General features: G+C 44.2%; 4 protein-coding genes and 1 pseudogene across 11 annotated transcripts in view; 4 read left to right on the top strand and 1 right to left on the bottom strand.

Annotated features, from left to right (window-relative positions):
- Positions 1–10,436, top strand: part of LOC143369456 (putative RNA methyltransferase CG11342) — a 44,917-nt gene extending 34,481 nt beyond the window's left edge. For 4 of the 5 annotated variants that reach the window (XM_076813417.1, XM_076813416.1, XM_076813419.1 and 1 more), the window contains exons 2-3: positions 8,652–8,867; positions 9,603–10,436. In XM_076813417.1, the coding sequence (XP_076669532.1) occupies positions 8,664–8,867; positions 9,603–10,148 (750 nt within the window). In that variant the 5' untranslated portion in view covers positions 8,652–8,663 and the 3' untranslated portion in view covers positions 10,149–10,436. Of the gene's footprint in view, positions 1–5,302; positions 5,482–8,651; positions 8,868–9,602 lie in introns of those variants that run through there. The other variant, XM_076813415.1, reaches the window with a different exon arrangement.
- Positions 10,437–10,468: 32 nt separating this feature from the next.
- Positions 10,469–11,143, bottom strand: LOC143369457 (arginine kinase pseudogene; annotated as a pseudogene).
- A 692-nt stretch (positions 11,144–11,835) lies between these two features.
- Positions 11,836–13,750, top strand: LOC143369458 (BPTF-associated chromatin complex component 1). 3 transcript variants are annotated; one of them, XM_076813422.1, is made up of 4 exons: positions 11,836–11,982; positions 12,332–12,423; positions 13,130–13,228; positions 13,325–13,750. In XM_076813422.1, the coding sequence occupies exons 1-4, from the start codon at positions 11,965–11,967 to the stop codon at positions 13,605–13,607; spliced, it is 492 nt and encodes a 163-aa protein (XP_076669537.1). In that variant the 5' UTR covers positions 11,836–11,964; the 3' UTR covers positions 13,608–13,750. The 3 variants fall into 3 exon arrangements, with proteins under 3 accessions (XP_076669537.1, XP_076669538.1, XP_076669536.1); XM_076813421.1 differs by lacking the exon at positions 11,836–11,982 and adding an exon at positions 12,011–12,142; XM_076813423.1 differs by lacking the exons at positions 11,836–11,982; positions 13,130–13,228 and adding an exon at positions 12,007–12,142.
- Positions 13,751–13,891: 141 nt separating this feature from the next.
- LOC143369452 (lysosomal dipeptide transporter MFSD1) lies at positions 13,892–17,782 on the top strand. Its single transcript, XM_076813408.1, has 7 exons — positions 13,892–14,407; positions 15,634–15,910; positions 15,980–16,396; positions 16,475–16,786; positions 16,888–17,000; positions 17,085–17,323; positions 17,402–17,782. Exons 1-7 carry the CDS (start codon positions 14,269–14,271, stop codon positions 17,444–17,446), a joined length of 1,542 nt encoding a protein of 513 aa, XP_076669523.1. The 5' UTR covers positions 13,892–14,268; the 3' UTR covers positions 17,447–17,782.
- Positions 17,783–18,371: 589 nt separating this feature from the next.
- Positions 18,372–27,883, top strand: Ath (ATP-dependent RNA helicase DHX33). 2 transcript variants are annotated; one of them, XM_076813384.1, is made up of 7 exons: positions 18,373–18,701; positions 19,871–20,488; positions 21,098–21,330; positions 22,683–23,033; positions 25,140–25,338; positions 26,112–26,388; positions 27,527–27,883. In XM_076813384.1, exons 1-7 carry the CDS (start codon positions 18,478–18,480, stop codon positions 27,701–27,703), a joined length of 2,079 nt encoding a protein of 692 aa, XP_076669499.1. In that variant the 5' UTR covers positions 18,373–18,477; the 3' UTR covers positions 27,704–27,883. The 2 variants fall into 2 exon arrangements, with proteins under 2 accessions (XP_076669500.1, XP_076669499.1); XM_076813385.1 differs by lacking the exon at positions 27,527–27,883 and having other exon boundaries at positions 18,372–18,701; positions 26,086–26,291.
- Positions 27,884–27,938: the final 55 nt, after the last annotated feature.

Genomic DNA, 27,938 nt, shown 5'->3' on the forward strand with positions numbered 1-27,938 from the left:
GAATTTTCTTCTATAGGAGAATGAAAAGCTAGAACGATGGGGTTTGTTGCAAATGAAAGACCACTGTTTGAAAGTATTAAAAGAATTTTTATATTAATAAAGCATCGGGAGCGGAGCATATAAAAAATTAATCTGCTCCAACCCCCTGATATTTATGGGATTAAAAATCATTGAGGTTTTCAGACCTCGGAAGTAGATAAGTCATAGCGTGTTTATCCGAGCGATGCACTTTGGGCAATAAATATTTCCATACAGTAATATTGCAAATTTCATTTCCTGGAGTCACAATGGTCGCCCAGAGGAAGGGTAAATATTTTTCTACGCATCCAGCCCTTCAGTGCCACGAACACAGCTGGCCCAGCCATTTCTCCCTTTGATCCTTTCCCTCCTCCATCCGCAGCCTCGTCATCCCCGTGAAACTAACGTAGGTCTGGGCCAGGTAAAGTAAAATGCTCCCGGAAGTCGGCCGTAAAGCGAGCCTCTCGCATCCGGCGCATTCAACGGCGGGGCTTTCTACGCTGGGAAATCCGCTTTTTTCCCGGATTTTCGTATCCGCACAATAGGAACTTCTGTTGATCTCGCGATCGGCGACGAATCACCGCGACAAAGGGGCGGCGTTTTTAAGCCGCTCCACATTCTCCTGCCGAGTAGGAAGCACGGCGGAACGCAGGCACACCGTGTACACGCTTGTTACCATCAATGGGGGCGCCACGGGGTACAAAAGTTCGGTACACTACACGCGCGTGTCCGAGCCGAGTTCCGAGGGATCGATGCTCGAATGGGTTTCGCGAAACACGACTTCATTCCTGGCCGAGTCCTTCCTCTTCGGAGCCTCCTCCAGAATTCGAATCTTCGGGATCTCTTGCGGGGCTTTGGGATTAACGTAATCCTCTGTCGCCGTAGTGGATGGCTTCTTTAGGTCGAATGTAAGGTGCAAGCTAGATTAGTGCACTCGCCGGGGAACTTCGGTATAAGAAAAAATTCTGATTTTATTATTATTATTATTATTATTATTATAATATATACGGGATAAAGTCCCATTAGTGTACAAGAGCAAACACAGAGAAAAAGACAAAAAGAAAAAAGAAATAGCAATACACAGCGCATACAAAAAAGCATACAATACTTAAAGTAGGTAAATGGTTCACACACTATAAGCTCACACACAACGAGGTTACATGAGTTTATGTAAGTTTATCAAGAGCCTTGTTAAAGGAATAGGTTGATTCCGTGAAAAAATCAAGAGAATCGCCAAAAGCGTTTGCAGCATTACAAATACGATTTATCGGGTCTGAGAAACCGTGATTCAACTTATAAACCGATGGATAAAAGGATTGTCTCGACCGCAAAGATTTTGTAGGGGCATAAAAATTAATTAACCGAAGGAGTTGAGGACATTTTGTCATTCCATTAATCAACTTGAACACGAACAGAAAGTCAGTGCGTACCCTCCTGCTTTCAAGTGATTTCAAATTAAGCAACTTCAAGACGGGCGTGTACTCGTGATCGTTATACGACATCTTACGTCCAGATTTGTACGCAGCGAAGCGCAGAAATTTATGCGAAGCTCCGTGTGAATATTGGGGTATTCAAGGAGCATTTCTTTTCTGCGGGAATTCCCTCCGAGGGGGTGAAATCAACCCCAAAGCCGCGAATTCGCGAGGAGATTTTGCACGAGACTTTTCTATCGTGAGACAAAAGTCTCAGCAACAACTAAATGTAAATAACGGAGACAGTCGCGAGCGATGAGATTCTTGAAAGTACGTCACGAAACATGGCTCGTGGGAGTATAGTTTCATGAAAAAATTAAAATTTCACCATTAGTGGAAGCACATCGCGGAGCAATTGTTTCGTGAGATTGAAGTCCCGCGTGAGACACGAGACTTTTTTAGTCAGTGTAACGATAAATGCAGAAAATATATGCGAGGTGGGAAATGTAGTGGTTAAAAAATCATTTCTCGCTGCTGTTATTAGCGAGCTTAAGCTGCGCTGGCACTGATTTGTTTACGATACTTCTGCCACTGGGTGCAACGACGTGATTCAAAGAGCACAAGCCAAAGGGTGTCGCAACGCATTAGATCGCCTTCAGGCGTTGCACGTTTCACAGCCAAAGATGACGATACACCGATGACTAACGCGGCCGTGTATCATCGAACAGTAATCGTGTATCATGGGAGTTCGTTGTCCGTTCCCAAAATGCATCACTGCCTGGCATTCCGGAAGTTACGCATACCGAAGAAATTCAATTGTCTCGGGCTTACGTGGCCAAGTTCCAAGCATTCGTGATAAGATGCTTACTAGAGATATGATTGCGAGCGTCCACAGTGTTTCAACGTCAATAACGAATAATAATTCCGTAGATACCTACGATATAAAAGTTATTGTAGCATTCATTCAATAATACACTTTGAACGGACTCAAAACCTGCAGCAGCGTTAATAGTAATTTGTAAGTAACAAATCCGTTTCCATTTTAATAATTCAGGGGCTCACGTTGCTACCTACGTTTCACCGAGCAGGGTCGTATCAAATGTTCTTCGCGCTGAGAAAAAACAAATCCGTAGTGGAAACGGGGCCGATGCCACTCGGCTCCTTGGGAACACGTGACAGATCTTACATTGTTTTCGAGATGGAAATAACAGACTACGTAGAAAAATTAATCATTTATACGAAGCAAACGCTGAAATAAGTGGTAAACAAAATTCTCGCAATGAGAATAAATGGAAAAAATGACGCAAGAAAAATATTAAGAGATAGCGGTAATCACCTACGCGGCGAAATAAAAAGAAATGAAAAATTTATTCATTTTCCGGCTAAAATTTGATAATAGTTGTCACTTGCCATCTAGTTCAAGTACCGTTTAGAATAATTACTATAAAAATTTTTCCTCCAACTTGCTTTCCTCTGAAATCATAGAACAGTGGCATGTGCTTGCTTCCCACTGGGACCCTCGATTTAAATCCAATGGTCTTTACAATTAAACTATTTTCTTGCTTTCTTAAGAATTTGCTGCGGGATACACTTTAGGGAAATTAAAATCGGGATATTGCGAAGAATATTTCGCGATCAGTGGATGCCTACCGAAATTCGGAAAACAGAATATCCCGCGGCTCCCAGATGAAATATTAACATCAGATGCTTCATCCACCGCGTAAGAAAGAATAGGAGAAAAACGTGATTGAAGAGAATTGCACGAAGAATTATGTCAACGAGTTTCTTTCAAGGATACCGTACTTGCCGCACAGACTTCTCGGCCCCGTCCTTGCTATCATTAGGTAACATCTTCAAAGATGCATGCGAAATTCATGAGGAGTCCCATCTGTTTCCACTTTGCTGGTGTGAATTTTTCATTCACCTATTTAGGCGAGGGGAAACGACGTTATAGATTCTTTTTCGCGGCCGTCGACGCACCGCGCCGCATTTGGCAAACGTGGATGGAAATAATATCGAGCTTTCATCTGCCAACCGCGATTATTACGCCGCTTTAGACTATCACGCCGAGTTACTAGATCGACCCGACTGTTCGACGAAGGTTATGAGGCTAATTATGCCGTGGTATGCAATCTGTCCGCGATTCGCCGAGGCCTCCCGTAATTAGGCAAACCATTGCAGCGTGTGTCGCAACATCGAACGGCGAGGCGGGTTTATTCGTGAATTTATATCAACTCTTCCAAATGTCAATTCCACCTGCACTATGCGCAGGGGCTACGTATCATTATTTGCGCACCGACGTCTTTTCATTTGCAAAATTTCCGTATTTACGTTGGCAGTCAGCGGTACGACAGAAGCTATATTTGCAAAAAATTTGAGCTTCGCTCTTTTAGTTTGTCAGAAACGGGCACCTCGCCCGTGAGATAAATAAATGAATAACTGAACAAGTATTTAATAATTGTATATAACATGTATATTAATGATAGAAATTAAACTGGGATTAATCAGGGTGTTGATTAAATTAAAAATATATATCTTCTAATTAATGATTATATACAGAAATTGTATTAAAACAATAAACAATTCGTTATGTATGATTGATATGATTGTCATTGAAAATATGTAAATTAATTTAATGAACTTAATTAATGTTTTAATGACACCTGCTTAGCGTCTGATTATTTCTGGGAGTAAATGAATTCGTTTGCTTCGTTTTTCTTGAATATAACTTGTATTACTGCGAGGAGTGAAGTATCCGCGAGGAGCTTTGTAAGACACTGTGCCGCGCTGTGCACACTTCGTTTTAAGAGGAGTCGTCAGGATACCCAAATCAGGGTATTAGCAAATATTGAATCCCGTATGCCACGACGACGTTTGACTTCTGGGTCTGTTTGTATTGCCAAATCGCTACGAGCCAGGTAGGTATACGTGTATTGCCAAATCCCCTTGAATTTTGCATTAATTACAGAGCTACGAAGCTGCCGTGAGGACTTCTAAAGACAAAAATTGAATGTTTCTGTGGTTCCTTTTACAAATTATAGGGAAATGAATTTACTCGTCAACGGAATTATTGTTTGAGTTCCAACGAAGTGTGTTGAGAAAATATGTATCGCGGAGAGATTTGAATCTGATGAATTATGCAGTCTCGATTCTAGATCCTAGTTATTGAGTCATCGTCTGGTTTCGAAGAAGTCTGAAGTCATAAGTTGGCGAACCAGGAAGTGAAATACTATCTTCATGGTTAGATATCTCACTAACTATTCGATGTCCATAGAAACGACTAAATCAAGCTTCGAATACCCTTCGGTGCCTTAGCTCTATACAAAGGTTAGACGAAAATTCTTCTGGCGCTGAAATTCAATTTTGTGAATCTTTCAGTAGACAAAAGATTCTGATCACATTTATAGGTAAACACGAAAAAAACGTCATCTCTGCCTTCGCGTCGCCCCTACTCGAGTATTATCGATCTGAGACAAGGAATTCTCTCAAATTTGAAAAGCTTATCGTCAGATGGAGTGGCGCACTCAGGATTTAATCTTGGGACGAGCTTTGAACGGAGAAAAATATTTCTAATGCAAATTCAATGAAACTCATCAGGTGACTATAAAAAATTTCTTTAAAGAATAAAATCCAATTTTCCTGTCTTGAAGAATCACTTCAGTCGCGGTTACATTAATCTCTATTTCCCTTTTTCTTTTGGTACGTCGCTAGTCGGAAGCACTTGCACTGCAAGAATTCGAGTCTCTCGAAAACAGAGACAGGTATATAAGACTTATAATACAGATTTTAAACAAAATGTTTTCCCATGTGGAATCCTTTCTTCGAGGTTGCAGGACTCGCCGAAGGGCACCCTGCATAATTCACAGGCAGATTGGTGGAGTCGTGGTGCAAAAATTCTGCATGCAATGAAACGGAATTCCAAAGCGCATTCCAGGGCGTGGAACAATTTTCCAAGCGACTAGCGGCGCACGCTGCTCGCTGGGGAACCGCAGATGATGAGTCCGCGAAGAATGCGAGATACGATATGAGCTACCACCTTGCCACCTCTAAGGTATCCTTCGGTTATCTCGAGCCGCGTGTCCCTGCACATGGCGGGCCAAGAATAAACGGGATGAATAAAGAAACTGCAAAAATCTCCCAGAGGGAAGTGGCCTTAGTTGTCGCGTGTGTTATGTAAAAAACGAATATCAAGAACGCGTATTTTTAACCTGCTTCCTTGCAATATGCTTACGGAGGAACACCTGCACAGACAGAGTGGCCTTGTTCCTTCCCTAGCGAGTCGTGGTAATTTTAGTGCAAAAAGAGCTGCTTTATTATTTGTTCTCTGCATTATCTGTGTGTCGACACGCACGCGGCCTTGGAATATTCTGGAGTGTACATGAAATGTGCAAAGTATGAGGAGTGTGATCTTGGCGTCTTATCTCCGAAATCTTGCTTTAACGTTTTTAATACCCATGTTATCTTTGCATATTGATTCTGCCTATCTCGCTGCATGCTCTTTGGGCACGTACGCAAATTCAGCTGAGACAATACGGCGTTTCGAAATGTGATTAAGGGCGGCGAAAAGGGCGGTCGGATGGTTTTGGATTTTGCGGAGCAATGAGAATCTTTTCGAGGTGTCCTTGTAAGTGCATACAAATCCAGGCCCCGCCAAATAGCCCAATTTTTTACACCCCCGATGCTAAAAGGTGCGGACACGAATACTCTGGATACACCGAGCCCGTCCACGCACGGACCGAGAAAAAAAGAGCGCGGCCGCCTGTGCAGAGCACACGGGACATCGATAGTCCCTGGCAGCTTGCCTGCTCCAAGGTATCCCCCGTAATCCCGGTTATCTCGCGCTGCGTGCCTCCGCACCGGCCTGCAGGCACATCTGCCGCTGGAAGACCCGTGGAGAATGGACGTTGTGCTCTTGGACCGGTGCGCGTACACACCTAACACCTGCCCCGTAAGCTATTCGGTTCCTGGTCCCTTTCCTTCCCCCTGATTACCTTCTGGCATCGACCAGAGCGAAATAAAAAGGGGGACACGGTCGAAGGAGAAGCGAGCGGGACTCGTGCTGCCCGTCCGCCGATCTTCGGTGGTTATACCTGATCCCCGCGGGCTTTACGGTCAGCCTTGGCTGGAAATTTCCGGAAACTGGCCAGTCCCAGCCTCTGCTGGCGCGTCCCTTTTTCAAAACCACGGACTACGCGCGTCGAATATACGGACACCTCTGCCCTGGATACGTCCATTGTCCGGGCACGTTCTGGAGGCTTAAGAGGTACACCTGACGTGACGAAACTCCGCGCAGAGTATGACCGGTTTCACCTGAGGGGGTGCAAAAAAATCTTGGACACGTGTATGGGTAAAAACGGCGCTCCGAGAGGGGACGTTTCGCAAGGCGTATAGGTGGAGCGGTTGCCAAATTATTGTGACACAGGTCGGACGTCTCGGGTAGAAATGGATGCGCTATTACTTTGGTGAGACGCTCCATCTTATCGCGATAGCGTTTGCTTAAATATTGCGTGTGCTCCTTGAATGCCGAGTGTTGCGAGAGTATTCGAATTCTGGGTGGGAACATCGAAGGTCCGTCTGTTCCACCATCGATTCTGGTAATGTTGATCGGTGTCCTACTTAACACGAGGCTGCTTCTAACAAGGAAACCGAATTCTTGGGAAGATTCCTTTTTCTCCCGCGGAGATATACTCGCGAAGGGGTGCGAATCGACTTCTCTTCTTTTAATATAGCTTTGTAACGGTGCCAGTTTTTTTTATGCTCTATCGCGTTACGGAAAGAAGAATAAAGTTACATTAGGAAAACAGAGAAACGCGATAACTTTAACGCCTGGTTTCACCCCTTCGGAGTGAATTCCCGTAGAGGAAAACAGTTTCATTAAATGCAGAATTCTCGCGCTGGGAGGGTTTCATTGTAGGTGTGCAATGGGAAGTGTTTTTTTTTTTACAATGCGACAGTTGAGGGTTTTCGAAAGATTTGGGAGACGAAGCCCAATGCTGGGATCAGTCCGAGGCCGGAATATTGTAAGGAACGTGGTGAAAACGAGTTTCGCCGCGACTAGCAAGACAATGCATCATCGATTTCTCAGGCCTTCCTCGTGTCCAACCACGAGCGCCGATCGAAGGCTGCCTGTATTTGGGTCGCGGACACCAGCGAATTATCTCTCCGATCCTTCCGCTGTTACCAAGCCTCCGACTCCCTCGTTTCTCTCTGGTTATCAGTCTTTATCGTCTCGCGACTAGTAGGCATTGTTTTCTCCGGCGATTCTCGCGCTGGATAATTTATGAAAGCCGTATAGACGCAGAAACGCTTATCGCGAACGAACTAGCTGCCCTGCGACTTTCTTATTGACTGATCTAATCGTGTAAAAGACTGACATTTAGTAGGCAATACATCGATGTGCCTATTGTTACATAACGGTGGAGGGATTGAAGAGAAATTTCTGTCACCTGGTGCTTAAATTTTGTTTAAAATTGGGCGTTGGAAAGACTGCTTAACGTGAAATGTGTATAATAATTTGAATGCGGTCTGTCTTTTTAAAACTTAAAAGTGCGGGTTTACTAGGTTTTTATGAAGTTTGAAGTTATTTAAGTGTTATTTGTTAATTTAGTTGTGTAAGACATTTAATGCAAATACGTAATGATATTCTTCGTGATTAAGGGTATACAAAGGTACTTCTGTTCGAAATTCGTTTTTCTTTGAAATAATCAGAGCCACTAAAAATTTATTGTAATGGAACTATGCGAAGGTATGAGAAATGAATATGAAGAATATCAAATTTACTGTCATTTAATTAGCTAATGTAAATGTGTTTTAAATCGTTTAATTTTCTTGAAAACAAAATCCCTAAACTGTGTAAAAAGATATAAGAACACGTTAACACTTATACCTCTCTTATTATTAGTAGCAGGAAAATATTACAGTAAAATATTTATTGGAAAAATCTGTAGCTCATTATCTTGAGAGTGATTAACTTTCAGAGTGAGCAATAAATACTTCCAGCACTGTACAATCTCTACAAACATCTACCTACCCCAAAGCAACCCCTGCAAAAATGTTTTTTACCAAAACACAGCTTTATGTCCGCAGCTCGCAAACATTATGTACCTAATTATGCAGAGACATATTATATAATTTCGTTTTCCAATCCCCAAAGTGTTAAAAGACAGTTTGTAGGATAGTTAATTATTTATCGATTAACTCGCGTGACTCACCCCGTTGCAGATTTTCCGGAAAATGTCCGACGACGGGTCGAAGAAGCTATCTGAGGAAAGGCAGGAGGAAAAGACGGATCCGGGCGCGAGCAGGCACGGGAACTTCATGAATTATTACCAATTCCATCCTGCGGAAGAGCGCGTGCGACAACTTCCGCGTGGCGTGTGGCGGTCGGCCCATCCGGACCGGAAATACGTAGGCCTAGACGTCGGCTGTAATGCGGGGGTGAGACTGAAACAGCTGTCAGACAAAATAGGATGACTCGGCCGTGATCCGAAATTACAAACGACAAACGGTCTAAATTTAAACCGGTGCTAGCCCTTTTCAAGAAACGCGAGCAACTAAACCGCTTCCGGAAATTCCTACGCTTTTGTTACAAACACTCCATCGCGCGTCTCCCAAACGGCGCGTAGGAAGTTCGGGTCGTCGGTTTCCTTGAAATTTCTCGTGCACTTTGTGCAATTATTACATGCATGGGCTGCACAAACAATTTCAGGGAATAGGGCTGAAAGTATTGTCGTTTTCTCAGCTTTCTCCGAATTATTTCTTGGATTAGAGACTGAAGTTGGCCCTCGGTTTACGAAACAACAATAAATTCAACCTGATTTCCTCCTACAATTTTAGATAGTACCCCCTACGTGTTTAAAGTTCACGTTATTATTCTACGTGACGTGAATTAATTACAGCAAAATTTGAGCCCATTTAGTGACTCGAACCCTTATAGTTCGTAACTTAATCTTTCCTGAAAAACAATTTGATCTACACGTACAAAAAATTGTACTAAATCATACTTAATCAAACTACAGCATCCGTGTTACAGTGTCTTATCAAACTAATTGTAAGTTTCATATAAACTGACCAATTTCGCGTTCTAACAAAATACGCAAGGCAAGGGACTGCACGCAGTGCCCCGAGCCGTGGAGCTGGCATAAGAATCGTGAATTACGGGACTGCTTTCAGGATTTAACGTTCGTCCTGCACGACTTCCTCGAGAGTGCCTTATCGGCCGATCGGCCGGAGATCTCTGTGCTCGGCGTGGATCTCGATCCGATCTTAATCGAACGGGCACGGGAGCGCAACCCACGAGCAGGTCGGATTGTTTTCGAGTGCCTGGATTTTCTGGCCGACGATCGCGACCGGACGCTGGAGCGGTACCTCGGCCAGTTCGAGAAGTCACGATTCGACGTGGTGTTCTGTTTCTCCGTTACTATGTGGATCCACCTGAACCGCGGGGACGACGGTCTGGTGGAATTCCTGAAGAAAGCTTGCTCGCTCGCGGACAGGATCGTGATCGAGCCGCAGCCATGGAGATGCTACAGGAACGCGTCCAGGCGGCTGAGGCGATCGAAGGGGGACGATTTCCCACTGTTGAAAACGCTCAAGCTCACGGGCGATCCCGCAGCTCACATCGAGCATATATTAACGGAATCGTGTAGTTTCCGAAGAGTGACGGTCACCGGGGACAACGAGTGGAAGCGGAGACTATTAATTTACGAGAGGACGTGAGCAACCGCTGCCCTCAAGATTGATGCGCCGCCGTACGTTAATCGACGTCAAACGAATGAATGGAGACTTTTTATGCGACTGCCGCCGGGAATGTTAATGGGATTGTTAGGAGGAATAGTCTTTGAGAATAGTCAAAGACCGTGGATAAGAAAGATTGAGATAGGTACGCATTATCCTTTTGGTCTCATGGCTGGAGATTGTCTTATTTTTGGAGTAATGGGAGAGGAAGAAGAATCTGCCGTTTTGTAAGTCTGAAATAAAGCTCATTTTTCTATTCCCTTGTACATATGTGTGTGTGTATATTAATTCTAAGAGCGCACTCATAACTTCACCAAGGGGGGTGATGTGGTCTTCTCGATCTTGATCAGGTCGGCGATTCCACGGCGCATCTCCTTCACAGTGAGTGTCACTAGTTGGAAATGTCGTAGACGCCGTCCTCGGCCTCGGTGCTATCGCCAAACGACTGCCGCGGACTTGCAAGTTGAACATGCTGGCGATCTCCTCCAGCTTGTCCCTGTTGGCGGCCAGCCTCGGCACCTTGATGTGCACGGAGGCGTGCACCGCGGTGCCCAGATTCGTCGGGCACAAGGTGAGGAAACCCAGAGGGTCGTTGTCGGAGAAGGGAACCCGTTTCTCGATCTCGTTCACGGCGGACACCCCGCGACGGTACACCTGTCCAAGGTCACCGCCCATCTGCATCGAGATGATACGGAGATGATCCTCCTCGCTGCACCATACCCCTAAGGCAACGTTCTAATCGATACCACAGCCAGTTTGCCAAAAGCGGCAAGCACTGGCGGCCTGCAAGAATCGGTCGTCCTCCTTGAATTTCTGCTAGACCTTCTTGCTTGTGTCAGTCAGAGAATAGGGGTACAATCCAGTTCACCGTCTATGCCGGATAGAGTGCTGGAAAGCTTCTCCCCCACCTCTTTACACGGGGCTTTCGTCAGGCAGGGGTTGAACGGGTAGCCTTCCATTGAACGTTCGCAACTCACGCGAGTGGACACGATGAATTCATTGGCTGGATCAAGGTTTCCAAGACGGTTGGCATCAGCGAAGTCTTTGGGAGGATGCTTGCCAGTCTTGAAGCCATTACGGTAGTCCTCGATGATGGGGTCAAAGAGGGATTCAATTTGCTACTTACATAAATTAATTGATAATGGGCAGAGGCACGTCAGTGTGCATGGAATAATTATTAATTCCGTAAAGTTCCTTTCATTGCGGAATGTGCAATATAACATTGTATCGGAAGATCAATATTGCTCGTTTTAATAAAGGAGGGGTGGGGCCATCTTCCGAATACTGTTGAAAATCAATTATTTCTACCCTGACGTTCTTTTATGTTACAAATCGAGTGACTTTTGTAGGAAACATTTTCCGATTCGACGAATGCTTCGAAATTTCTATTTCAGTCGGCAAAGTTTGAAAGAGTGCACCCCTCTTGAACCTTTCATTAGCAAACTAGATACAAGCGAATAAAACCGTTCATTAGCAAGAACAATGAAATAAATACCTCAACGGTATGTACATATTCTATAGTAGTTGGCCGTGAACGTATTTTCTTTAACTTCTTACTGCGAGCTCCTTGAATTTATTGCCTCTGCCGATGATTTTGGCACGCTGCAAATCAACACGGTAAAATGAGACACTTTGAGAGCAACACACTTGCAGACGGATGGCGGGAAAAAACGAGCGAGAAGAAGTAGAGGTTAGAATTGTTCGACCAGGAATGATTCCGAGAGCGACGCGAGATGGCAATACCGTACGAACGTTTTGATCGGCTGAATGGCGAAGCACAAGCACAACACAAACTGACATGAACTCTGCGAGCAAGGTAAGAGGAAAGGCGGCAGTTGTCGCTGATTTTAGGCAGTTTCCCGCCATATAACACTTAACGGTCGTTCTCCCCCACCCGCTCGTCTTCCTTTTTCTACGAGAGTCACGTGCTTTTATCCTCGAGTACTCTAGCAATGGAGTCTGTAAGCGGTCAGAAGGTTAGGTTATGGTCATATCGGACCAAGATAAATTTTACAATTTTTTTTTCTCTTTCGATCGAATTACTTGTTATATCGCGGCGAGCTGTGCGCATTTGATCGGTTGACGAACCTTGTGCGAGAAGAAAAGTATCAAACAGTGGTGATTGTTCGAACCACCGACGAGCGTTTCTCATTCGTGTGTTTCAGGTGGGTGAGATCTTCACCGCGGCTGGGGCAGCATTCAACAAGCTCGGAGAATTAACGATGCAGCTGCATCCTACGACGGACTCACCGGCAGGGTAATTCATTGAGAAACAGATACATCCCTTTCGTCGCGAGCAATAACGCTGCGTCAAACGCTTTCGCTTAGTGCTGTGGCCGTATGTCTCCGCCAGAGGGCCACCAAACCCGACTCCCTCTCGTACGTCCTTACTTATCCTCACTTCCGTATATATACCCGTTTCGCCCAGCACCTTACTTTGACGAGCCCTCTAGCAGACCCGCGACGAAACGGACTCCTCTCTTTTCCGATCCTCTACCTTACCTGCTACACTCCAACGACCTCCAAAGTTGCGCTAGAGAAACGCACGGGAGATATCACGTGGTAGTGCGTGTCGCCCAATGGGAAGCGCGAGGCAAAAGCTTTATGCAAACATCTCGAATATGAAATGATGGGGCGTGAATAAATTGTAGTTGCTATTAAAAGCTACCTGACATCATTATATAACGCCTCTCGCTTCCTTCGTAAATATGTAATTTGAAATCATTTATATTAATTTAAGAATGGTTAAGGTATATATCATTTATATTCATTGGTCAAATCAGTGCTCTGTGTAATTGTGTTAATAATGCATGTAGATCAAACATTATCTCGCCAAGTTTCCTTCATGTTTCAATGGCATTTATGATTTGAAAGCTGGCTCAATTGCTTTACCGCAAAAAAAAGAAAGAATATGCCGGCTGTATTTAACCCAGACCTAATTCCTCGTGTTGCTTAACCTGTAGTAAGTGGACTGACGAGGAAATTGAGATGCTCCGTCACTCGGTAAAGACCTTCAGCGAAGACTTGAACAAAATAAGTGAGCACATCAAGGGACGAACGGTGTAAGTTGGCAAGGCTGAATCGAGCCCACGGCTGTCCCTCAATTTCTCTGCGTCAGTCACGATCCAACGTTAACCCGTTCGAATCCGATTTTCCAGCTCCCAGATCCGGACGACGCTGAAGAAGAAAGCGTTCGAGGAGGCGGGGGTGCCTATGAGGCAGCAGATGCTGTCGCAACAGCAATCGGCGCAACAGTCGGCGGTTGTCCAGCAGCAAGTGTCTAAGCAGCAAGGCGGGAACCAAGGATTAATGGGGAAATCGGCGGAAGTAACGTTAAATATGTTAAACGCGCCGGAGTCGGAGGTAGACGTTGAAGGACTACCAGAGGAGTGTCAAGTGAAGCTCGAGTTCGAGGGCGCAACGGAGGAAGTCGCCTCCTAATTCCAGAACGAGCCTTCAACCGCCACTCGTTCGCATCTCGATCTCTAAGCTTAAGATAATTCTCGCGTAACCTGCGCCTAGTGTTAAGTATCAGTAATGTACATTCGATAAGTTATGTTTCTCAATAAATCGCGCAAAAATCACATGCCGCGGGCATTTCGAACCGCGTTCGTTTTACCGACTACCTAGTGGTCGGTAGTCTCCACTAGGGTTCCCAATGATGGCGCCACGGACTGGAAAATCATAGTATCTCTAGAAAATTAGAGCCCACACATGTTGCTGTTGGCAACGATTCCGTCTGATCATCCTTCCGTCATAGTGACTTTTCCGCTAATCGTTTGGTAGTCTGTTTGTGGCGTACGTTAGATTACTCGCATAACATATACATAGGATTGACAGATTAGTGATGACACGAGTCTGGTCGTGCCTAACTCGCTCGAGTAGTTAATCGGCAGCGTCCACGGGCTGATCTCCTCTGGCGTAATCCTGTGTTTCTTTTAATCGAGTTGCAGCTGCTCCGTTTTTAAGAGGGATCCGCTCATGCGTGTTCTATCAATGTGTGATGATCAGTTCGGCGAACCCGAGTGAACGTTTGAGATCCGAGGCACCTGTGGCTGTGCCTGTCACTTGTAAACACTAATATTATCGACGCGGCCTGGTCATGGAAGGAGGCGTATTGGAAAGTCCAGAGACCACTCTGGACAGATCCGACGATGAGGTCGCCCTGCAAGGATTCTGCAGCCCCAAAAAGCCACCGTACAGATTCCTTGGACTGGCATTGATGTGCCTATTAGGCTTTGGTACGACTGTCACTGTAACATTATCTTTAAAACGTGACCGAATGGCCACTGTTTATGCGATACGTTTTGCTTTTGTTCCGTTACATCGCAACCTCATTAAACGCGCGGCATCCGCTTATCTCGGGCTTATTAGAGTTTTTTAATTTTACGCCTAAGAATATTATGATAAAGAAATTTCAAATTGGAGTATCTACATCACTGTTGCCATTGTTCGAATTTATTCCGCGACGTACATGGAGTGTTATAGAATTTTAATCTTAATGAAATTGGGCTAGCACTGAAGAGTTTATAATTGTCATGAATGTAGGAAAATCATCACTTTTCTAGTGTAATTTAATTAGTTTTGATTTTTAATTGAATACTACATGCTGTGTTTAGTATTAGCATCCAAGAAAAAAGACGTTGACTGTATAAGTTTTAATAACTTATACAGTTTGACTAATAGTTTTTCACGATATTTACATTTTTTACTATGTGTGTTTACTAAATATGTATGTTCTTTAGTTTACGGTTCACATAGTAAACATTTGAGTTATTAAATTATTTTGTAATTCCTGATTCATAACACATGTGTATTATTTGGAAAACACATCCTTATTTGTTTCGCGTAATTCGTTCGCAACAAAGAAAAGTTCCCGGAAGCGTCGCGGAATAACGTACTTTGCAGTTTCGATAAACGTATTATTCATCCTGAAGTATTGTGTAAAGAACTTTAATTTTAGCAACTGCCTTGGAAAAATTTTACGCATCTGGGGTATCTTCATTTTAATCGAGCCTTAGTTTTTCCCAGCTTCGCCAAGTAGGGCAGAACACACACGCGGCATATCAGCGGCTCTATATGTACACGGTACACGCGTGCCATACATATTTGAGCAGTACCCTCCTAGATATTAGTAGTTTGCATATAACGTTCCTTTCGCTTCGCATCTTCCCGAGATAAGGTGTATCGGCATTCCAGCTCTCTTTTGTCCGCGAAATTTTATTTTTCTTCTCTTCCGTTCGCCTTCCCATATCGAAATGACGTTTCGATTCATCTCGGAAAATAATGCCGCGCGCGCGCGCCTTTCGCCTTCAAGCCGCTGAAGTATGAATCACGATTTTCGAATATCCTTCCAAGCTGGGACAATCGGGTCATCGACCCGCCCGATCACGATCCGTTTATCTCCAACAATGCACTCTCGTCCCTTGCGTCGGTCGATGTAATTCAATGCTCGCTTCTTTTCCAGGCTCTTACTTTTGCTTCGACAATCCTGGTGCGTTGCAAGACAATTTCAAGACCGACCTGGCGATGTCAACCAGTAAATTTGTTTTACTTTATTCGATTTACTCGTGGCCAAATGTGATTCTTTGTTTTATTGGAGGATTTTTATTGGACAGTGTCTTCGGCATTCGCTTAGGGACAGTTATATACATGGGGCTCACTTTAATTGGCCAAGTAATATTTGCAACAGGAGCTATAGTTAACACATTCTGGCTCATGATGCTTGGCCGATTTGTTTTCGGGTACGTCACCCGCCACGCGTTAATGGCAAATATCAATGTTATTACCATTAACTTGGATGTCTCTTGCAGCATTGGTGCAGAATCGTTGGCGGTGGCCCAGAATAGTTACGCTGTTCTGTGGTTCAAGGGGAAAGAGCTGAACATGGTGTTCGGTTTACAATTGAGCTTCGCGCGAGTCGGATCGACGGTGAATTTCTTGGTGATGGAGCCGATTTACAATTACGTATCTCAGTATTACAAAGGACCACAGTGTATTGGGATAGTTCTTTTCCTCGCTGCCCTTACTTGCGTGGGCTCTATGATCTGTGCATGTGTACTGGGTATTATGGATAAACGTGCAGAGAAATTACTGAGGCGAGGAGAGGGGCAAGAAACAGAGGTTGTTAGCCTAACAGACGTTAAGGACTTTAGGTCAATATTCTGGCTGGTAGCCCTCATCTGCATTGCTTATTACGTCGCGATATTCCCGTTCATCGCCTTGGGAAAGTAAGTATGGGCTAGACCTAACACTCGCAATCATACCCCACACATTTCCACGTACTCCATACTCTTTTTTGTTCCCAGGGTGTTCTTCGAACGGAAGTATGCATACGAGCCATCAAACGCGAACACAGTGAACTCCCTTGTATATTCTATATCAGCCATTGCGTCTCCCATTTTGGGGTATATGGTTGATAGGACTGGGAAGAACGTTTCATGGGTATTTATCAGTATTCTCGCAACCATAGTTGCTCATGGACTACTTGCGTTCACATATGTGAATCCTTACGTGTGCATGATTCTTATGGGATTAGCGTACGCCATGCTTGCCAGTAGTTTATGGCCATTAATTGCTCTCATTATCCCAGAATATCAGCTTGGTACTGCTTACGGGATGTAAGTAGAGCTAAATCCGTATCTCTTAAGAATAAGATTCCACTTTAGTGTATCCTAGGTACGCTGCGATTGGATAATCTTATGGTACCTTCTATTTCCAGTGCGCAGTCTGTACAAAATCTGGGCTTGGCTATAGTTTCGATCTTAGCTGGTATGATAGTGGACCGTGCAGGATACTTTATGCTTGAAATGTTCTTTCTGGGTTGGTTATGGGGTACGTCTTCTCCTTCCCATGCGACTTGATTACTGTCGTCCAGGCGTTTGTGCAAAACTTGAGCGGTTAATGTGTTCCCAACAGTTTCTCTGATAACCGCCGTTATGATTTGGGTGTGCGACATGGCAACGAGCGGTGGTTACCTTAATATGACGCCAGGTCAGAGAGAGAAATACGAGGAGATTCGACGCACGCCCGAGAGTCTCGAGAGGGAGAAATTACTATCTCCGGAATCTACTTCGGATTTGTCGGCCGATGATCTGCTGCAACCACAATCCGACATTAGCATCAGAAATCGTTATTTATCTCGTATTGGAGCAATGGTACCATCTTGCTAAATTAGCAAATACTTTCTCTTTAAATAATCCAGCAACGTGTTAATATAATTTCTATCGTTTCAGGTGCCCCCTTGCGCCAGAGTGCCGATCCATCGGCCTTTACGATGATGCATTCCATTTAGATAAAAATTTGGACTATAAATAGCTAATGTCGTTTAAAATCTCCTTGAAGGATTTGCTCACTGTGTCTTCCTCTTACGCAGCGTTAATCTGTGATAATTTCGTAATCGATACGTTCGAAACTAACTAACAATTCGCTTTTAACAAGTCGACGAGCAGACGCTTTTCTTTTAAATAGATCGACGTGTCGGCTAACAGATGACAGAGATATATTATTTGTTTTTCGTCATTAATCATAGCAATTGTAAAGTTTAACGATAACGCGACTTTACCGATCGTCGTGGAGTAACGTGTTTGCAATGTGAATAAATCAATTATTTTCTACCTCTTGTTTCAACAGATACCTAACACGCCACGATGTTAAATTACTTATTACTGTGTAAGGTCTATAATACGTTGTAATATGTCTGTGTATCTTAAAATGTACATTTAATGTGTGGCTGAATCAAAACAAAAACTGTACCAATCGTTATGCACTGTTCTCCTTTACACCCACAAATATGAATTTGAAGTACAGTAGCGGAATAACTTTAAATTAAACAGTTCATTTCGCAAATGCCCCTTTACCATGTCAAGTACACGACAGACACCATTGCGCCGAGCAAAGTGTAATTTAAATGATTCAAATTACTTTTCTGTACAGATATAATTTTATATGTATACATTATTATATTCACTTTTACTTGAAATAGTATGGTAAACAGAAAATTATCTCCTGTGCAATCTAGCATTCTGCTTATTCCCAAACTGCCTTTTCTATTTACCCTAAATCAATAAATGTCTATCGCTGTTGCAGATTTTGAAAGAAAAGTTGCTTTCACTGCCATATAAAATATGTGTCTGTAGTTAAAAAGTAAGGTGGGTAATTTCGAGATTCAAATTACCGAGCCTACGCCATTGGCTCACAGCTTCTGTCAGGGCACGTATTTGTACACAGCTGTAGTGCGCAACACGTGCGTGCCCGTGGACGCATTGCGACTGATCGCAACCTCGCCGTTTCTCCTACGATTCTCGGCGACATGGGGGTCCACGACAACGCGGATTCCAAGTACAACGTTCTGGGCACGTCGAGTTTCTCGAAATTGGCACCAAAGCGTCCCACTACAGTCTTATTCAACGACAGCCCGAGCAAGATTCAGAAACACGAGGATGGCCAAACCGTTCAGGCGGAGAATGCGGATAAAGGAAACGTTAGCATACAACAACAAAGGAAATCGTTACCAGTCTACAGGCTTCGTAAGCGGTAAGCTCTGCAACATTCTCTTTCATTTCTTCCGCTGATTTATTCTGCTGTCCCGTCTCTGGAACAATATCCTGCACGACCGTATTACGCGGAGTATTGTAAAACAAAATGGAAGATCCCTTGGTTAGCTTAGTTCGTTGCGTAGGTGGCAGCACTAGGCTGTTTAGAAAGAGCGCTTATTGGAAATATTTGAAATAGTGCCTCATTAGTCCAGGCGTTCCTACAGTTAAGTAGTGAAATGTGGATTGTGTTAATAGTTAAATATAATGTGTAATATATAATTCTTGGTGTTAATTATGTGGCAGAGAATAGGTGTGACTTAGAAAACGTCGTTCGAGTGTTAGATAACCGTTCTACGATAAGTTTTATTTCGATTTTTAATGAGATATTATAGTTGAGATTTTTTTTCAAGGCTCTGAGTGTATGGTCGTTGTTCTGATAGAAAATACTTTAGGATTACCTATTGAATTCTACTTGTTACCACCTTTTAACCTCACTTTTAACTTCGTTTTCGTTTAAAGCTTTAGCCTATTTACCACGAGCTCTTTGAAATATTACATGGTCGTCCTATTTAATACACCCTTCGGAAACATTTCCCTCGTCGATAACACAGAAACCTGTATCACAAAAAAATGATTTGTCTGAAGTAGCAAAAAGTATTCATCCACTAAACTTAATAATTTTCCCTAGTACGTACTAAAAATATAATAACCCCCCCCCTACCACCAAAAGTTACAAACTTCACTGTCCAAAGACACGCAATTACTTAAAAAAATGTGTCCTTAATATACAAACGAATAATCAATACCCCCATTAACTAACTACATAACTACCCAAAATGCGTACAGGACACGTGATCTAGTTTGTATCAATTAAAAAAAAGTTTTGTAGCCCTGTATAATCTATATTTTTAACTAAACCAACATGTTTCTTTAAAGCTTACGATGCCAATAAAAATTGTGTCAAGGAACAAGTCCCAGCTTAAATTCATTTTCTTGCAATTAATTAAAAACGAAATGCTTCATTTTCGACAAAAATGGCTGCCTAGTACCCTCAAGCGAAACTTTCTCGGCAGAGCCGATTGCTTTGAAAGGCCCAGCCGACTTGAATGGGCATTCCTCGGAACCTTCCCCCACTCGGAGTGTTAATCTCCGTTCCGTTAATTGCAGATTGCTCGAGGAGATCCGCCGGAACAGCACCCTGATCGTGATCGGCGAGACGGGCAGCGGAAAGACGACGCAGATCCCTCAGCTGTTGCTGACTTCCGGCATAGCCGGGACGTCCGGTTGCATCGGTATCACGCAGCCCCGGAGGGTGGCCGCGGTGAGCGTGGCGCGGAGGGTGGCGCAAGAGCAGGGCGTGGAGACGGGTAAATTGGTCGGTTATTGCGTGCGCTTCGAGGACGTCACCTCCCCTCAGACGAGGATCAAGTATCTGACCGACGGGATGATGGTGCGGGAGGCGATGACCGACGAGATACTCTCGGATTACTCGGTGGTGATTCTCGATGAGGCTCACGAGAGATCGGTGCAGACGGACGTGCTGGTCGGGGTGGCGCGGCGGGCACAAAATTTGCGAAAGCTTAAGAACCTGCCAGCGCTGAAGCTGCTGGTGATGTCGGCGACGATGGACGTCGATAAGTTCGCCAAATATTTCCAAGCGCCGGCGGTATACTTAGAGGGTCGTCAGCATCCCGTGAAGATTTATCACGCCGTCAAGTCGCAGGAGGATTATGCGTTCTCCGCCCTTGTTACCGCTTTTCAGATTCATCGCGATAATCCTGCCAAGTAAGCGAGACCTTTATCTACCCCCTTCCCTCTTATTGCCACGAATCTCGGCCACCCCCTGCTCTCTCCCCCTATTGTTTCGAATCCTGTCCGTCTCTAATCTTGAACGCGTTCGCGCCGTTCGTATCCAGCCATTCCCTAATACTTTCCCCCCCTTTTTTTTGGACGAGAGTAGCTGCAGTAGCTACTGAATTTTGTAGGAGGGAAATTAAAAATTTATCCGCGACAGGTCTATAATTCAATGCTCATGAAACATTTATGTTGAGGTCGTTTATTGTACAGTAGCTTGCGACCCGAAGAACTGAACATATGCGAAATAATTTAGTTACGAAACAGCCTGTATACAATCATTTCTATATTATTCAAAGGCTCATGTAAACATTGCTGCGACTTTTATGCGAAATTCATTCACAATATATATCACGTGCAAGAGAAAATCGATATTGTCTAATAATGCAATAAAAAATAGAATTTAATTTCTGAGCTATCCAAGCTCGTGACGAGGTCCGGGATTTTTTTTATATCTGTTAATTTTATTAGGCCTAGAACTTTGAACTAGGTGTAGGGGAAACGGGCGATCTCCTAATATCTCCTGTTCCCCTTCTCCAGCGAAGATATTTTGGTGTTCCTAACTGGCCAGGAGGAAATAGAAGCCGCGGTCGCGAGCGCAAGACAAGTGGCTAAACAATTGGACGGGCAGGGGTATCCACCATTAAAGGTCTTTCCATTGTATTCGGCTTTGCCCACACACCAGCAATTGGAAGCCTTTAAACCATCCCCTCCTGGAATGCGAAAGCTGGTCGTCTCTACCAACGTGGCCGAGACCTCTGTTACCATCGGTGGTGAGTAAGAGTTCACGAAGCCAATTCAATTATATGTTAATTTACGTCACCGCCGAACGTACTTGGAGACCTCCCTTACGATTTCACGAATACCTGGCTGCATTATGCAAATGCGTGTCGTTTTGGTGAATTTTAATAGTCTCTTGCTATTAATCTCGTTGTCTTTAATTATCAGCCGTATAAATTTGGAATGTTGTAACGTGAATGGTGTTCATTATAATATTCCATCGATGCGAACACCTTTTCGTCTATAGTATATCGTCGTGAGGAATAGATCTCCATTTTTACCTCTTTTCCTGACGATTGCAGTGTAGCGTGCAATCTTTATCTCTACTTCCTTTATTTGGCTCGTGTATAATTTTCAATGGAAGCTTCCATTTTCCTTGGAAATGATGAATACGGTAGGAGTTTCTTCATCCTATTTTCGGTGTGTAACAATTTCGCGAGCAGTGTACGAGAGGCTAGAAGTGTGTTAGCAAAGAGCAGGGATATCCCGATATCGCCTAGTACAGGAAAAATCCATTGCCGAAATATCCTGAAATCCACCCCTAAAGGAGTAACACGTCGTATAGAAAGCGATAGGTACCCTAGAACAAAATCCACCTCCATTGCTTCAATATTTCTCCACAGTCTGTGCTTGCTTGCCCAAAATTAAAATACTGGTGTGTATAATTCTTTATTTCAACATACTTTTACCATCTAAAACCATCCAGACACGAAGAGCTCCTGCACGATCCGACACACATTAAGAATCCAAGAATACCTTTATGAAAGTGAGCATAAGACTCGCGTAGCTTACAGTGAAAACACTGCACAAATATATTCTGAATTATATTCGAATTATATTCCTCGCACAACACCAGATATCACCGCACAGTGAACATCAACGGAGTTCCTAGAAAGCTCTCATTTACTCATCAACAATCAGTCGATCCACTCCTTTCGTTTAACCCGGTCCCCGGCTTCTGAAGCTTCTAAAAATAGCTAATACCCTTTCTCATGGGTTGAAAGTTTCCTCAAAACAATTTTCCCTCCCTACTTGAACGAGGTATGAACGGGTGGGAATGTGGGTGTCTACCGAGGAGGCGAGGAAAAATCACGGCCGGGCGCAGGACGCGGGATGGTCTTGGAACGGGTTAATTCGTCGGATCGCCCCGTCAGAGGGGCCAATTTCATTTTCCGCGAGCGCCGCAATCTGCTAATATCACGGCCGGGGCTCCCGTCGGCGGGGCGGGTACTCGTTCGTCGTGACAGACTTGATTACTCGCCGCGCTCTCGTGATTACATTCGCGAGGGGGAATTGTGGCATCGGAGTACACAGAGATCCCCCTCCACCCGATGAAATTACACAGGAATTCGACATGTGATCGACACCGGGGCGGTCAAAGCGAGAACTCATCACCCGACGACCGGATTGGATGTGCTCAGGGTGGAGAAAGTATCAAAGGCACAGGCCTGGCAGAGGACGGGCAGGGCCGGCCGGGAGGCGCCCGGGAAATGTTACAGAACCTACACGAAAGAAGAGTTCGAGAGGATGAAGGAGATGCCGGTCCCGGAAATACAAAGGTGCTCCCTGGCGGGCGTGGCGCTGCAGCTCCTCGCCATCGGGGTTGATATCACTACCTTTGATTTTATGGACAAACCGCCGAAGGAGGCCGTCGACGTGGCTGTGGCCTGCTTGGAGAACCTCGCCGCTGTTAAGGGTGAGTCTGACTATGCCGGAGAGGGTGGGGGTCTAGCGAGGGAGTTGCTGGTCTTGGGATTCGAGTCTAAATGGAATAGATACGTCGAAGGGTTGTCTAGCGATTGAGTTGCAGACTGACAGCGGAAGATTCCCAAGACGGAAATTCGAATAAAAAATTATGAAACTTTGGGGATATGTAGAGGATATATAGATATTTATTACGTAATTTTTTTGCTGCCCAAATTCACTCTAAGTCGGTGAAATTGACCCTGAAAATCTTTCAGTTTTACCAAATGATAGCCGTAATTAAAAGAAACAACTTTTGTCCTGAAAACTTTTGTTCCTGTCTCTTCCAGTTCGCGAGTTATAGCACAAAATATAGTTATTTAGAGATGTAAGGAATAGGTAGCTACTGAAGGAGTCAAAAGTAGCTACTCGTGGTTCATTGTATCTAGGCAAAGGTATGGTATCTGCAAACGAATTGTATAATTAATTTTATGCTGGCACGTGTTATCCAGCTCACGGAGCTGGACGAAGGGTGTAAAGGTAAAGTAGCCTAAAACCATTCCTTATCGATCTAGAGCTTTCAGGCGGTCTAGAATCTGTATGACTTCAAGTAGCTTCTCTTAATCTCATTTTCTTCGTACCGTGTTTCGTCATCGACTTACAATGCAATACTTGTGGCACGCTCCTTACGAAGTTGGCCTTCTCTTCAGAACGGCGCGCAAACTTTTCGATTTCCGCGGAGCTTTAACGTTCAGCTTTCCGGGTCCATCAATAACACTCCGTGGACCCGACAGTCACAGAAATTTATAGAATATACTCGGTGGAAAGACAGTTTCTCAGTTCCGTTCTTAAATCCAGCTAATTTAATTCCAATGCTGTCAAAGATATTTCGAGAATCAATTTCTACCGCCTGGTGGCTGAAAACAGAGTTTCGCTCGCGTTTTAACGCGGGGTCTCGTTTAAATAAACTGCATACAGAGTTGCGCCACTGCAGACGACGGAATTATTAGCTCCGCGAACTCGGCAGAGTTAGAAAGTTTCTAAGAAGATTCTGAAATTCAAATAAGCGACGTCGAGGCTGGGGGTGGATATATCTGGCTTCTGGGAAACAATACGTTCCCTCGGTGTGTTTCTTTGGGGAGCAGCGATATTTCATATCTCATATGTTGCTTGTTATCGCAACCGCATCGCGTTTGTCTGAAGCGAAAGCTGCTGCAGTGCTGCTCGACGCTGTTGAGGCTGATACCGAGGAGGTTATTCCTCGATGATTGATAACAGGGTTCTATACTGATTACGAGTTATATATCCATTATTGAACGTAGGGGAAACTTTCCGAATTAGTAAAAGTAGGGAGTTGGGTAAGAGTTGGGAACTTACGAAGGATACTTCGAATGATATTAAGAAGCACGTGAAATAAACTTTTAAAGCAGCGTCTGAAATATTTTTCAGAGTTCCGAAAGAATGAAGCAGGTTTTTTTTTTAATTATTCGTGGAGAAATGTTAAATTAACCCTCTATATCGAGTGCTAATTAGTGGCATACTTAAACAGTGTCATCTACTTAAGTTTTTCTGTATACACTATACCCTATACCATAAAAAAAACCCAGTTCTAAGTTAGAGAATCTTATAGCCAACGATGAAAAATGAAAAAGGGTTAAATTTGCAAGTGAACTTCTAAAATATTATATTTTCTTCAAGGCAATGTTATCTCAGACAATCATCCCTTTAATCCTCAATAATTTCTAATTGTTCCATGGCTTAAACAGTCCATTTCAAATTTCTATATTAAGTACTAGTCAATTTAATAACACAGTCATTTGATTTTATTGAAATTAGTAAAATCCTCCCCAACTCACTTACTTGAGTCCCATTCAAAGAAACTGGCATTATCAGTGGCTTCCATGGACCGGGAAAAAACAGAAGTGAAATATCATTGCCCGTCAATAAAAATGAGAAACGACCGCAGTTGGAGGCATCGAATAAAAGTGATAGAAACTCAATCATGTCGTGAAGCAGGAATGATTGGGGTCAGTTCCCTCGATTCTCAGCCCATCAGCTCGTCGCTGTACGACATTACCATATCAGATAAAACTTTCCTGCTCGATTTTCACGCGAATAGGTTCTCCGCCGCAGCTGACTACACTCGGCAGGACGATGTCCTTATTCCCATTGGATCCACGGTTCACCAAGGTGATCCTTGCCTCTGTAGAGCATCAGTGCCTCGAGGAGGCGCTTACAGTAATTTCTGTATTATCTGGGGAATCCATCTTCACCGATCCACCGGCAAAAAGACAACAGGCTTACATTGCCAGATCGAGGTAAACACTTATATCCTCAGAATTCTCCCTGGAATCCTTTTTTACCCGATATTCCGCGGTGCTGCTAATTTTCCTGCATTGCGTCTCTGTTACTCTTTCCACCTCCAAATTTCGTATTAATAGAATAATACCGCGTATGTTGTCTTTTCAAATAAAAAGGGAGAAGTGATTGTTATTGTAGCTCAGACATTTAACCCTCTGTACCGAAAATTTGTAGGACATTAGTAATTATTAAGGATTGCGTGTGAATTAGCAGGTACATTTTAATTTCACTGCGAAATGGAACTTTTGTGAATTAGGATTTGCAATATAAACCCCAAAGCGACGTTATAGAGGGTTAACTAGATCCGCTTAATTATTTCTCAATTATCTTCGCAGATGAAAGAGCTTAAAAGCCTTTCTTCACACAATTCTGTGAGAGGTAAACCTAAGAAACTAATTTCAAGCATTGAATAGTAAATCCAGATCAGGCTTGTTCCAAGGGTTTGTAGACAAAGTTCGGAAGTCACTTCGTAGCGTTGTCAACGAACTGCCCTTGTGAATTCATTTAGCTCTCAATTGCCTTCGATGTCGCGTCGTTTAAAAATCCACGGATCTAGGGCAGAGGGGTGGAGAGAGAGAGAGAGAGAGAGAGAGAGAGAGAGAGAGAGAGAGAGAGATGAGGGGAGAAAGTGTGCGTCTGGGTATTCTTTTTACACGTCAAATAGTCCGAAGCGTGATCGATACTTGTAGCTTGTTACGTGGCAGGTTGCCTGGTGTTTCGTTCGTTCCAGATTCGCTTCACCCGAGGGAGACCATGTCACGATGCTGAACGTTTTTCGCGCATACGTGAACACGAAGCAGAAGAAGGTCTGGTGTCACGAGAACTTTCTGCATCATAGAAATCTGGAGTACGCCGCCGAGGTGCGACAGCAGCTCGCCGCATTGGCGAAACGTGCGAATTTGGAGAGGGCGAGCTGCGGAACGAATACAGAGCATCTGAGGAAAGCGCTCCTCGAGGGCCTCTACGATAATCTCGCCGAATTGCAGAGGGACCAGACTTACGTCACCGTGAGTAATCCACTTGCTATTCACCGTTTTGTTTCCTTCTTCCAAGGGGTCGGTGTTCCTCAGGCGAATTAAAAATTCCAGTCATCCTCGCAGATTTGCGCGGTAAAATGGTGAATTAGTTTGGGGACTTACGTGTTGCAGTTAGTGGTGGGATCGAGTTTAATATCTGCTTAAGAGTATTTGAATAATTTTCGCGAATTTGTGTAGTGAAATTTTCAATTTGGTTGGGAACTTATATATTACAGTTAATGATAGATTCAGATTTAATATATGTATGTTCATGGATGTCAATTAGATTAATAATTGAGGCCCATTTTGGAACGACACTGCGGTCCTCGTAGAATTTTAATGTACTTGCAAAATACTTGATATTATTTAGCTGAGAAATGTAGAATTAAGTTGATTGATGCAGGGTGTCCATGAAATAGGTCATTGAGGTCGATTCATAAATTGAAAATTCAATATTCAATCCCCCGCAGTACCGTTCGCACCCTTAATTCTAACATTTCATTATCACCGCCACCATTTCCTCAGAACTCTTGATTAATTACCTCTGAATACTCAAGAACTCAGCCTCTGCGCAACATAACATCTGCCCAAAAGAATCCAAAGAAAATACACCCCCACCCCGTCCACCGCTATAAAATAACTAACCCCACCGTTCCACTAAAAACAATTTTACAACAATCCACTAGTACGCCGACCCAATTCCTCCACCTACACGCGAAACAGTAGCTATCGTAATCGATCACTGAGGGGTTCGACTGCGAGAAGCGCGCCATTTTCTCGTGTCTCCCGTTAATTGAAAGACCTCGACTTCGAGGGAGTCAATCGTCTATCGTTGCACGAAGAACACCGGTCCGGTTCGTTGACGAAAGGAAGCGTCGACGCTTCGGGAAGTTGGCAAAAAGTTTACTGTGCCAGATTAAGGGAATTTCTCGAGGGGGTGGCGGCTGCGTCCGGGAAGTGTGTGTGGGTGGAGCGGGAGGGGGTGTTGGCGTTATTTTGTTGTCATGACGGGAATTCGAAGCTTAAACGAAGTTTGCCGTGTATAGGGCGCAGTTTAAGTAAGTTTTCTCTCGGCGAGCGGCCGGGGGTAACGAGAATTTAGGAGTAATTGGATTGTACGTCTGTGTAGGTGAGCTCGAAGCAGCCGGTGGCTATACATCCTTCCTCGACGTTACATGGTACCAAGCCACCGCTAATATTGTTCACGGAGGTTGTAGCCACCGGAAGATGTTATCTCCGCGGTCTGTCTGTCATCGAGTCCTCCTGGCTGACCGAAAAAGGGCTGAACATCGGCAAACACGGCTAAGGACGGCTTTCAACGGGACTGCTTCCATGGCGAGCGCGCTGTTGCAAAAAATCAGGGGGCGGTGGACAGTTCCGCGCTGTTGCTTTTTACCAGCTCGCTGAAATTTCGAGGGATCGACGCGGCTCGGTTTTGTACACCCCGTACAGGTCGTTGAATAAAAGTTTCTATTGCCTCGTTGGAGACGATGCCTCTAATTCGTTTCCTCCCGCTGCGAACGTCTCCCCCCCCGCTCCGT

This window comes from Andrena cerasifolii, chromosome 5 (genome assembly GCF_050908995.1).
Source record: "Andrena cerasifolii isolate SP2316 chromosome 5, iyAndCera1_principal, whole genome shotgun sequence".
NCBI classification, from domain to species: Eukaryota; Metazoa; Arthropoda; class Insecta; order Hymenoptera; family Andrenidae; genus Andrena; species Andrena cerasifolii.